The 12,009-nt window shown below is 37.9% G+C and overlaps 1 protein-coding gene across 5 annotated transcripts in view; it reads right to left on the minus strand.

Moving 5' to 3' along the window:
- EPS15 (epidermal growth factor receptor pathway substrate 15) overlaps positions 1-12,009 on the minus strand; it is a 68,903-nt gene that overhangs the window by 31,264 nt on the left and 25,630 nt on the right. For all 5 annotated transcript variants that reach the window (XM_027649065.1, XM_027649068.1, XM_027649064.1 and 2 more), the window contains 9 exons: positions 10,095-10,136; positions 5,665-5,754; positions 5,300-5,347; positions 4,245-4,340; positions 3,761-3,826; positions 3,179-3,304; positions 2,782-2,841; positions 1,768-1,968; positions 85-230 (listed from right to left, as the gene is read on the minus strand). In XM_027649065.1, coding sequence (XP_027504866.1) covers positions 85-230; positions 1,768-1,968; positions 2,782-2,841; positions 3,179-3,304; positions 3,761-3,826; positions 4,245-4,340; positions 5,300-5,347; positions 5,665-5,754; positions 10,095-10,136 — 875 coding nt within the window. The remainder of the gene's footprint in view (positions 1-84; positions 231-1,767; positions 1,969-2,781; positions 2,842-3,178; positions 3,305-3,760; positions 3,827-4,244; positions 4,341-5,299; positions 5,348-5,664; positions 5,755-10,094; positions 10,137-12,009) is intronic.

The raw sequence follows: 12,009 nt of genomic DNA on the forward strand, positions 1-12,009 counted from the left end.
TAACTTTCACTTTCCAAAAAAGTCACCATAACAAGAAGAGAGAACCATGCCATGATCTAAACAGCTGTCATGGAAAAAACCTACCAGATATGTGCAAGGAGAGCAGAAGGCAGTCCTGTCTTCAAGAATAGTTCTCTGGCTTCCACACCTGACACAAATCCATCCATGTCCTTGTCAGTTTTCACAAAGATCTCATCATACTTAATTTTGTCTGCAGGCGATACAACCCACTGAAGGGGGGTGAGGATGAAAGGGAAAAAAAACCAAAACCACAATACTAAGATAGAGGCAGTTCTGTTTTCAGAGTTACATAAGTCAAGAACTACAGCACAGATTTAAAAAGTGATATAGGTGCCTAGTTCATAACCAGTTTTATCCTCCAAAATAGAGACATGTAGAGATCCACAAGCACCTCCAGAAGTAAAGCATTTACACCAGTGAAGCACCAAGGCTGGCTGGAACTGCTCTGCCTCCTTGCCTATGCAATAAAAGCATTCCCTGGAGCCCTGATCTCCTCCCAGCATGGGGCTGAGCCCTCATCACTGTGCTCAGTCACAGTCCTGCTGACTGCCTGGCTCTATCAATCTTGTCCCCTTTACACAGCTGGAGAGTTTTAGCTGGGGGGACTGGAGAGCTGCTCAAGCCCAGACTGTTAATAGTTGGTGCATTCTAATTGTAGAATTTACCTCTGAACAAGGTAAAGATGGGAATTAGAGCCATTTCTGTTACTTGAGCAATTTTTCACAATACTCAGCTACTATAAAAATGTTTTTTAGTGAAAATGGCTTCAAGTGCATGTATGAATGCTAATTAATTTCAGCACACATGGACACTTAGCAGATGACTCCCAAATGGAGCTGTACACAAAACAAACTGAAACTCCCCCAGAATGGCACTGTTTTGTAGTACATAAGCAAGACTTACCATCAGTCAAGTAGATTGCCAGATTAAAACCTTGGCATCTCTAGAATTAAGGTGCCAGTTTCCTATTGATTACTCAAATATGGGTACCCAAATGTTCAAGCAGCATCTGATGCATTAAATACTACAGCTCTCACCTTAGATCCCCTTACTACTTCTTTTCTTAGTTTGAATATAACAAGTTATAATCTTGTTGGATTGACAAAATTATAATCTTGGAAAGTCATTTCCCAAATTCTGGAGTCTAAAATGACAAGGAGTAAATAAGATGCCTGGGGGGGGCAGGAGGCATCAGGCTTCTTAATAATCATGTTCAGAACAAACATTAAATCTTCTGTGTATAGGTGGATATGCTGGACCTTTGGTTTCTTTTTCCCATTGCTTGTGTTTATCTATTCCATGTTCATTCATGTCTTCTCCAAATTGCACACATGCACACACACAACTGCACATTCATGTCTGCCACAATTTGTTTTAAGAACTTGTCCATATTCAAATCAGTGTTCAGCCACGAGACTTTTGCTCTGCAGATGTGTACCTGGGCTACTATTTTTTTTGAGCCTGATGCCTTGAAATAATTTATTTTAAAATTACCTTCAAAATCTGTACTAAATAATATTCTTTTATCCAACCGTTTATATCTGAAGACATCTAGGAAAAGCTGAACAAGATAAATCTCACACCTTGCCATCTGGTCTTCCCAACAGCCTCCTAAAATTCTTCAGCCAGGGTAAGAAGCAAACTAAAAACCTGTAGCAAGACTCTTTATACAGGCAGCCTCCAAAGAGCAGAAATCTTAAATTAAGAAGAGAAATCTTTTAATCATCAATAACTTCAGAACTATACCTGTGTTAATGGTGTTTTGGCAGCTAAAATGCCTACAGGTGGCAAGGGCTGATGAGACTCTTTGGTGGATGTTGAAGATGGAATTAATGGCATTGCTCCTGGAACACTAAGAGGTTTTCTCTTGGATGGTGGCACCAAAGCTGCAGGCAAGGACATTGGCACTGGTTCCTTCTCCAAAGCACAGTACACCAAAAACATGGCCTGAACAAGAAAACAAGGTGTGTGGATGTAAATATATAAGAAATAAAAAACCCCAAACATATATATAGACTAAAGAATTAATTAACAAATATCTTGGTATAATTTTTTCATTATGTTTCTCCTTTACAAGCCCCTCAACTAAACTGTAGCTTATTGCCTTCTCACTGTGTCTCAGTACTACTTTCATTCCAGGTTCACTGCTTAGCAAATGAAGTTCAGTACTTTTTAGAATATTAAAATTATTCTCTTAAATATTACCAAGTTTTTACCATGACTTGTGGAATTTTATTTGAGAGAAGACTTCAAATACTTAATATTAATGTACCACCATTTTCCCAGGAATTGCTCCACTTAGCATCTATTCTTTTGTTGTGGTCATCTCTTATTTACCACTTCTTATTTCATCAGTCCTGGCATAAATAGTGTTAAAATTCTAACCTGCTAAGAACTTCTGAAGAATTTATATATAATTTCTTCACAAAAATTTTCCTCAAGGGTACCTTGAGGCACTCAAGTTCTATAAATACTGAAGGTTAAGGTAAAACTTCCTCAGTGAAAAACACTCAGTGTCTCATGGGACAGCAGATCTCAGGTGTAAGTTTTTAATGGCTCATTTAGCCCTAAAAGAAAGTTACTGCTGCGTACTGAGAGACATTCAACAAACTGACAGAAACATTAAACAGTACTAAAACTTGATTAAGGTCTCCAAATAAGGATAATAAATGAACCACACTGTCAAAAATTAATACAAAAGGCATCTATTTTAAACTCTGCCATCAGTATTTCAAAACCCCAGGAGGCAGAGGTACTTACAACTGCAAACTCTTCTCTGTCCAACATTCCATCACGGTCAATGTCACTCAATTCCCACACCTGCCAAAAAAAAGGAGAATGTAGGGATGCTTGCCTGAACTGCAGCATCTTCCTATTTAAAACCTCATTAAAAACTAATGTGAGAACAGCCTCCCTCCACCATATCCCAAGTTCTATTGAGATTAACAGCACTAGTTTTCAGTGAGCAACCTACACTGTACTAAGAGGTGATCTATCCAAATATCAAAGGAAATTTTACTTAATTTTTCAGTTTAACAGTTGCACATGTGTGGCCGTTCCATAAGATGGCATTAAATAGTTCAATAGTTAAATTAATAGATTGCTGAGTGCAGCACAGGCATTATTTGTGAATTAACAATTAAGAAGATGTTCTTACTCGTCCTAAGATATCCACTGGCAGTTTTGAGTTAAGGAGTACAGGTTTCACCTTATCCCCTGACAACAGTCCATTCACTGGATTTAGGCTGTCAAAAATAGCATCATACTTGGCTTTGTCTTCTGGCTGCAGGGACAGAAGGAAAATATTACTTAGGCAAACAGTCACACTCGTAGCATAAGAAGCAGCAGTTCTTTCACAAGTACTTTTTTCTTTTTTAATAAACACACACTGCAGTTCCTGATGCTTATAAGAAAATATGAAAAAGATATTACTTTAAAATCAGCTAGAGACTCATCCAAAACCCACTGAGATTTCTCCTTCAATTATTTTCATGGCTTCAGGTCACTATTCCTTTTTTTTTTCCCCCTTTATTTCAAGTTTCTAAACATGAAGAGATTTCCCAAGGGTTAAGTGTTCTTATCAAATTAGGTCTTCTAGCCCAATTACAGATTTGACATGAATGGTAACTATCATGCTTTGTAAACTGTAACTACCAGTAGCATTAAATTTTTCTCAGAAAGACATGTTTTCTTGCAAACCAGGTAACAGTTCTTGGTAACAGTCTGATATTCAGTTTACCTTAACAGCCCATGGCAGATCACTTGATGCTGTTCCACTGAGTAGTAAAGGACTACTGGTATCAGTCTAAGGAAAAACAGGGCAGGGAAAAAACCCACATTAAAAGAGACATGATTCTGAATTTGCAAAACCACTCCCTTATTTGAGAAGGTGCTTCTCAAAGCCAGAACTGCATTTTAGTCACTCATACCAAAATTTAGAGTAAAAAATTTAAAATGTTTCTTCCATTAAGAACAACACCAATAGAACAAATACCATATATTTATTTTTTCTTTCAAATTACACATAATTTTATATTAAAATCCCCACCAGAACATGTAGTATCTTATTCCACATGGCTTAATTTTCCCCTGTCGTAGGGTTCCATTGCTCTACAACTTCACTCTCTGAAGTGTTTGGTATTTATACCAAACCTTCCTAATTGTTCACTTAAAAGCAGTTCTTACAAATGAGTTCATATGTTCAATTAAAAGAGAAATCTTACAAATCTCGGTGGAGGAACAGGCAAGTTAAGACTGTTCAGGGAAACATCCAATCCATTCTGTGCACACGCTACAAGTCGCAAAGCCACAAAAAATTCCTAAAGATAAAAAATAAAATTTGGAAGGATTTATTATATGAAAATACTAAAATTTCAGAAGAGTTAAGAGCTTTTCTAGTATTGCTATATATACAAAGGGTTGCAAATGGCTCCAAAGGGGGTCAGAAAGTGAAAGAAAGCAACAGGCAGCAACTGCAGGATTCTTCCACTGAGGCAAAGTTTGTAATTAATTTTCCAAGCATTTGGTAACTTCCAGTCCAGTGCAGTCAGTTCTCAGCACTCACTTCTTCTACGACAGAACAGTGCAAATTTGAAGTGTAATTACAGCTGTTTATCTCTGAGGAACTGAGCTGATCCCAAAGACGGTTGATGGAAGGGGAGGAAAACAGAAAAAAGAAGCCCCAAAAAACCCAAAATTGTTTGGCAGACATTACAATCTCCTCCTTTTGCCACTATGGGACGAAGCAGTTCCCTCTCCACAGACTGTTCTTTAAATCAAAGAGCAACACACACTCAGAGCTTGTCTGTAGCACCACTGATATGTAAAGTCTGCCTCCACTCTGCTCATTGCCACAACTTGGGCAGGACAGCTCCAAACAGAATGTACTAATGTAAAGTCCACCAAAATTAGATAAATGAGAATTTTGGAGATTTTACTAGAATTTTAATTTCTGCATTGTTTCCTCCAAAATTAAAAGGAAGAAGTCACCTTCTTAGTAAATACAGTACATTAAATCTTGAATTACTTCTCAGCATATTGTACTGCACAGCCACACAATAGCCCATTTTATGACCTGAAGAGAAGCTGATGAGGCAGCTGAAGGCTATGTCATTTATTGTAGCTTTTACTCAGGTGGGAATTACACATCTAATTCCAATTACAAAAATCTGGGGGGAAAATCGGTTAGAAAAACTGCCTGAACCAGAAATCTTAACTTTTGTCTTGTATTATGGGTTTCTAATGGTCAGAGTAACCTAATATATAGAAATAATCATACCTGTTTGTTCAGGATACCTTTGCCATCAGTATCAGCTAAGTCCCAAATCTAAAACACAAAAATAATAGAGACAAAGTGTTCACAGCAGTGAGAGGAAGCTGGCAAGTTCTCACTCAACAATGCATTCTTGGAGGAAAGTTCATGTCTTAACTTTCATGATAGCACTTACTTGTGATGACAAATTTAAATATTGTTTTAATTTCCACCACAAGCTACAAATATAGTAGAATAAGCAAGGGCACTGAAGTTAGAAACTATTGGACAGAACAACATTAGGGAAGATCATGTACCACTAAATATTTTAATTTACACAGGATACTAACTGAAGCAAGAGACAGGATAATTAAATAATTGTCATTAAATACCTTTCCAAGTACCAAATCTGTCAAACCAGACTTTTTCAAGAAAACAGCTGCATCAGAAGCTAACACTCTTCCAGCATTAGCAGAATCAACCTGGGGAAGAAAAACACCTTACATGACAAACTCGCTTTTGAATTGATCTCTTTATACAGGCTCTCAAAAAGCCAGCAAAGAAGAATGCTCAAGTTAACACAGTCACTTTGAGAACAATCTTTAGGCTTTTTGTCAAAAGCAAAACTACCTTTCATTAAAAATCATGTTACATTGCAATTAAGACCTTTTGAACTAGCTGCTCCAGATTTAACATTTATAGGCAGGCTTTGGAAGTTGGTATCTTAAACACTGCCAAATTTAACATATATTATGCATATGTACCTAAGCATCTTTCACACGTGTTTCACAATGGTCCAGAAAAACACATTTTATCCTAAGACTCAGGGAGATAAAAATTTTGCTGGATGACTGAGTTTGGGGCAGAAGCAAGGAAGGTAACCCAAGGTAACCCAGGTCTCTCAAGTCATAAACCAACACCCCAACACAAGCACAAATCTTACAGTGAAGCCTTAGATTAATTCCACTTAAAAACTGATAAAAACACACCAATACATACGCAAGCAATCAAGTGTTCACTGCTCTAAGATTCTAACCATCATTTATGTCTGAATTTCAAGGTCTCCAGTAGTAAGTTTAAAGGACAAAGCCCAAGAATTTCTCAAGCAGACAGGGAAGGTTGTTCATATTAGGCCATCACCTGAATTACCTAATTAGCCCTTCGTAATCACAGGTTTCTCTTCTTGATTCCTGCAAAAAATTTAACTTGTAAGGACAGAAATGTCCAAGAGTTTGATTACATTTCATTGTTCAGCTCTGCATTCATTACTGTTATAGTCTGGAAAAGAAAGCTCTGCTGAAGATCCCTTTACCACCCCACCAGAGGGAAATACTCCCTGAAGTGAAGCTTTTTTACGGAATGAAGAAGTTGGTGACAGTTTTGGCAGACCATCAACCAGCATGCATTTCTCCCTCCATCAATAAGGAGATCATTAAAATAGATAGTTATTACCCAAAAACTTTTCAAGTGGAAAAAGCAAGCAGAAAAACCTGCATCACCTACATGGTGATGTAAGGACAAGGGAAAGAGAGGAAAAGCTCCAAGTCTTTGAAAGCCTAAAGCAAAAGGATGCTTAAAAAGGGCACAGTATGGAGAATAGGACTCAAGGGTATCTTCAGTCAATTCAAACTGTCACCCTTTATACATCACACAGGTAGCTTGAAGATGATGCTGCACTGCACCATTTACAGTCTCACAGCTTTGTGTTTAAACAAAGACTATATTCAATATTGTGTTGGGAACGTCAGACCAGCTGGCCAAGTTCACAGGTGCAGCACTCACAAGGTGCTCAAAGCAAACAGCTTCCAAAGAGGGGATTAGAACTGGCTGGTGAAAGCCTGGAGAATTTATCATTTGGAAAGAATGCTGCAGCAAATCAAAGCTGTCTGTAGACACTTCTGAAAGGGAATAAAACATTCAGAAAGCAATCCCAAAAGCGTCATTCAACACAAAAGTGAAAACACCTTTTGTTTTCAACATAAGTAGTATGATTTTAATTAGGAGAGGTTTTTTCCTGTAAGTGAGGATTCCCTGATAAGGGTAATAAAATTACAAGCACTACAGCCTTGTAGTTAGGCTGCTTCTCAGATTTTTAAAATATCCAATTCAGTCTGTATGGGAGAGCTGTTCATCTTATAGGCAAAAACCTGCCACGACACTACATGAAATCCCCCTTTTCAGTGGAGTCAACCTTGCACGTAGGCACAGTAATCTTGGCATCCACTCAGAAAACCTCCAGCCCAAGACTTCTCTTTCAGGAAAGTCACAAAACACCACAGTATCAGCTGTGTTTACTTTTTATTTCCCTACGTCCAACCCAGAGGAAGGTGACTTTAAGGGATTTAAGCAGGCTTCTGATTTAACCCAATATGGATATAGTTGCTTTTTGTACCTAAATTTCAGTAACTATTTTTTTTAAAGGGCTGATTTAAATTTCTTTACAAATTACCGAGTCTTGAATGTTGGGATGGGGGTACTTATGTTTGAATATTGCACTGAGAAGATTGCTGGTGTTTGTCACTTATACACCAACTTGGCAGTTTTTTCCCCAATCCGCAAAACTTAGTTTTCAAAGCTGTATCATTAAACAACTTCCTTGTTGCACCCTGTCTTTTGTAGGGCCAGAAATTATTAAAAGTTATAGACAAACACCTGATGTCATTAGGTCACAAGGTTACAGTGAGCAGTACTTCAGGTCAGGATTCATCAAGAATTCAGCAGCAGCTCAGGCACACAGCTTTCCTGCCACACTGCATCATGTGGTTAAGCAACTTCCTACTGCTTTCTGACCTGTATTTAAATTTATTCTTTGACCTCACGCTGTTTTGAGAGTCAGTCTAGAAAAGGTTGAAGAGAAAAATAATTATCTGAAAGAAAAAAGTGTCCCTATTGAAAGGCTGAGATTCCAATCTCATTCTAAGTACAAAGGCCAGGATTTGCACCCATTGCACAACACATTATGCCAGATGAATTACTTTAAGATGAAAGTGTACTCAGCATCAGAGCTATTTCAGGTGAGAAATTTATTCTCACATTGCATGGAATGCTCTGAAGTACTTCTGGTATATACTGAAGAATAAACCCACTCTACCAGCACCATGGGACAGAGTGGGAAATGTCTTTCTAACATTTCTGCTCTGAAAGTTGACATCTCCTTATCTGAGGAAGGAAAGGCAAAAGTTCTTTAGTGCAACTGAAAGTCTTCAGACACAGTAGATTTGAAGCTACTCTTCAGGATAAACGCAGAAAAGAGTTCAGCTGAGCAAGTGAGAAAATTAATCCTCTGGAAAACAAATCCATTGGCACAACTTGACTAAGAGTAACATCATGTTTAAGGAATTCCCATTCCTGTACACTGCTGAGGCTGCTGGACAACAAACAGCACTCCAGTTTCACCAGGCTGTCTATTCCAACAAATGGAAGATGCTAAGTGACTTAGGAAACAGTATCACATTTGAGCTTTAATTCAGTTTCTTTATCCAACATTTTGCTTCACATTTCAGTGGTTAAACAACTGCAGTCAGGAGGAGGAGACAGACAGGCACATGGTAAAGGTGGTGCATGACAGTGAGAGTCATCAGACTGAAGGAAAACTTTGTGAGGGTGATACAATCTCCTTCAGCCACCAGGAGCCACCTGAACTTAGAGCGAGGTAAACTCTCTCCTTGTTTAGCAATGTCAAATCAGCTGCTCTCCTGTAGTGGAGAGAAACCCTTATTAAAGTACAATGGAAAGCTCAAACTTTTCAGGCATCGTAGCCTTTAACTGCTGTTTTATGAACTTGGTAATGGGACTAATCCTCTAAACACAATCCAAAAATAGAGCATGGATAGAAATCATGGTCTTGTCTCTTCCCCAACAGATAAGCTTACATTCTGATGTTGACACCCAAGAGAAGGTCCTAAATCAAGAGGTCATATACACTATATCCTTCCTTAGGACAAACAGACAGGAACACTACCAGTTGCACAAAGTTAAAAACCCTTTCCTATAAGGTTGTTTTTTCACAGGTTTCATTGATTATTCATTAGATTGATTAAAAAAAAATCACCTATTTTGAATTATTTTATACAGTCATGTAGTTTACATTTCCTTGAAATTTTTTATATCATTTGTACAATAAAGCACATTACACACATGATAAAAAATATCGCTATTACAAAGTGGGTGAAACAGCTGGGGTTTTTTAAATGTATTTATAGGAATTAAGACACCTTAGTACTGCTGGGCCAAAATATAAAAGACAGGTGATAAATACAAATTATATTATATTTTATTTCTATATATTTTTATTTTTCCATTATAAAGCAAAAATATTTGTATCTGTTGAGTGAAGTTGCAAGAACTACAGGCATTCTTTTTGCATTCAGTGGCCTTCTATCCAAATTTCACTCCTTACAATATCCTGTAAGCACCTCTGGGGATACTCCAAGACAGATGCAGGTCTTACGTGATGCTGCACTACAAACACAAGAAATTCAGCTTCACTTGGAAAAAGGAACAAAGAACATTATCAATACAGCACTTCCAGAATTCACTCCATTCCAAGAGTTCACAGTCTATTAGAACCATAAAGTGATGTGTGTCATAACACTTGGCAGTTGCCTGGCAAATTGAATAAGTCCTCTCACAACCAATATTAAATTTATACCAATATAGCTCAGGCCTAAGTTAGTTACTATAAAATTATATTTTAAAGCAGAATAGTGCTCCTTGAACTTTTATTGTTCACACACTGTTGGCCAGCCTGAGTGCATAGCAAAAGAACATCAATTCTTTAAAATCAAAATGAGGTTTGTTCTCTCAACCAGAACATACATACCTGTCGATAGAATTTCTCATACACGGGATTTGCACTCGATAGCTGTAAAAGAGATGAGAGAGAAAATTAACCCTGAAGATCCACATTTCAACTCCCCTCTCCCCGGGCAAATAAAGATATAAAACACTTTCTATTGGTCTTCAAAAAAGCCTTATGGTTTTATATAATTCTATCTATTCTGTAAAATGATGAGGACTACCACAAAATGCTTCACGTTGTAACTTTTAGAAGACTGACTTCTTGTTTTGCAGTGACACCAGCCCAGCTCAGATTACCATCACCGGGTCACCAGGTGAGGCTCTGTGAAACAGGAACTCTTGGGCAACATCGCCCACAGGCAAAAGCAGAAACCTGAAACGACTCAGGCTAGGAAGTGCTCTCTAATATTAGAGTACAATAATTTTATTTTGCTCTCCACTGCATCAGTGGAGAATTTAGTGTCATATGCAACCAGTCGATAAAATTTTCAGTTATCCAAATTAAACCCTGGATTCACAACTAAATCCACAGCAACAGTCCCACAGTAAAAAACCAGTAATATTTTAACATTGTTTTTTGTAAATTGAACCCTTGTCAGGGACAGTTTCTGCCTGCATTCCACTGCCATCCACCAGGCATTCAGTGCTCACTTAAACTTAAGCGGACAAGTATAATACAGCTTATTTGGAAAAGTCTCTTTCTTTATGAATTTATTTTTAAATCATTCTTAGAAACTCTAAAAAAGCCTAAGGCCTGAAACAATGCAAACGCACACATCTTGGCCTACACCAAATACCCTTGCCCAGGGGATTCCCAAGAAATGAACTGTTAGGGTTACCTCTCTTCCCCAGCATAAAATCAGGCACAAAATCAGATACTATTTTCATGAAGTGCATGCTGCCTAAACCACAGCTGCATGACTGGGTGCATTTATGCAGAGGATAACCCTAGAATTACCACAGTGTGTTGCCCTGACAAAGTCAGTTGTGAACAACTGAGCATAATGCAAGTTAATTACACAATACACACTAAAAAAGCCCAAAGCACATAACTTCAAACATCATCCAAAAACAGAGTTCTCCCTCTTAAGAGGAATATGATCTAAAACCTCAGATTCACAGACCTTTGTACAAACCAAATCCAACAAAGTAGCTTCTTGGGATTTAAAATTTAGAAGTTTGAATTGAAAGATAGAAACAGTACTGTAGATGTTGTGAATCATACAGCTGTAAAAACCCACTTTACTACAGTCTGTATAAATGGTGAACAGTTAAATAAAACGACATACATTTTCCTACAGCAACAGCAAATACAGTTGCTCTTTTGGCTAAGTACTTATACCTCCAGAGGTGTTCAAAGATTATTACGAGAGGAAGTTTGGCAGAAATCAGAGGTGTAGTGCAATGCTGATCAACCACAGAATGTGTGCAGTATCACCAGAACATCCTGAAAGACAAACTATACAGGATAGCTAGAAATAGCAGAAGAACTTCCATTCAGACCTTGATATCTGCTTATTCAGCAAGCACACTGCTCCAGAGACACTCAGTTTCTGATTTTCTGGGGGGCTGTTTGTTTTCGGGTTTTTTGGGGGAGGTTTTTTTGTTTGTTTTTTTTTTTTTGGTGCGAGGAGGAGCTGAAAGTGTGACAACAGGGACACAAAACTGGTGAGGGTTTATTTGTTTATTGGGGGGGTGGGTGGGAAATACCTCTAGCGTAGGCAGACAAGAAAAATTACATATGCTGGGAAACCATCATTGGTATTCACTGCAATACCTCCATTTTTATAGCTTAACCTTGCTCTGACTTTGCTCTGGTACCCAAAGACTTTTATTATTTCAGCCAACAACTAAGCATGCATTTACACAGCCCTTAAAAATAGCCTGACAAAATATATTCAAGTTTTGACAGCCCTCAGACTACCATAACACCAATA

This window comes from Corapipo altera, unplaced genomic scaffold (assembly GCF_003945725.1).
Source record: "Corapipo altera isolate COAL_440 unplaced genomic scaffold, ASM394572v1 112, whole genome shotgun sequence".
Classification (NCBI taxonomy): domain Eukaryota; kingdom Metazoa; phylum Chordata; class Aves; order Passeriformes; family Pipridae; genus Corapipo; species Corapipo altera.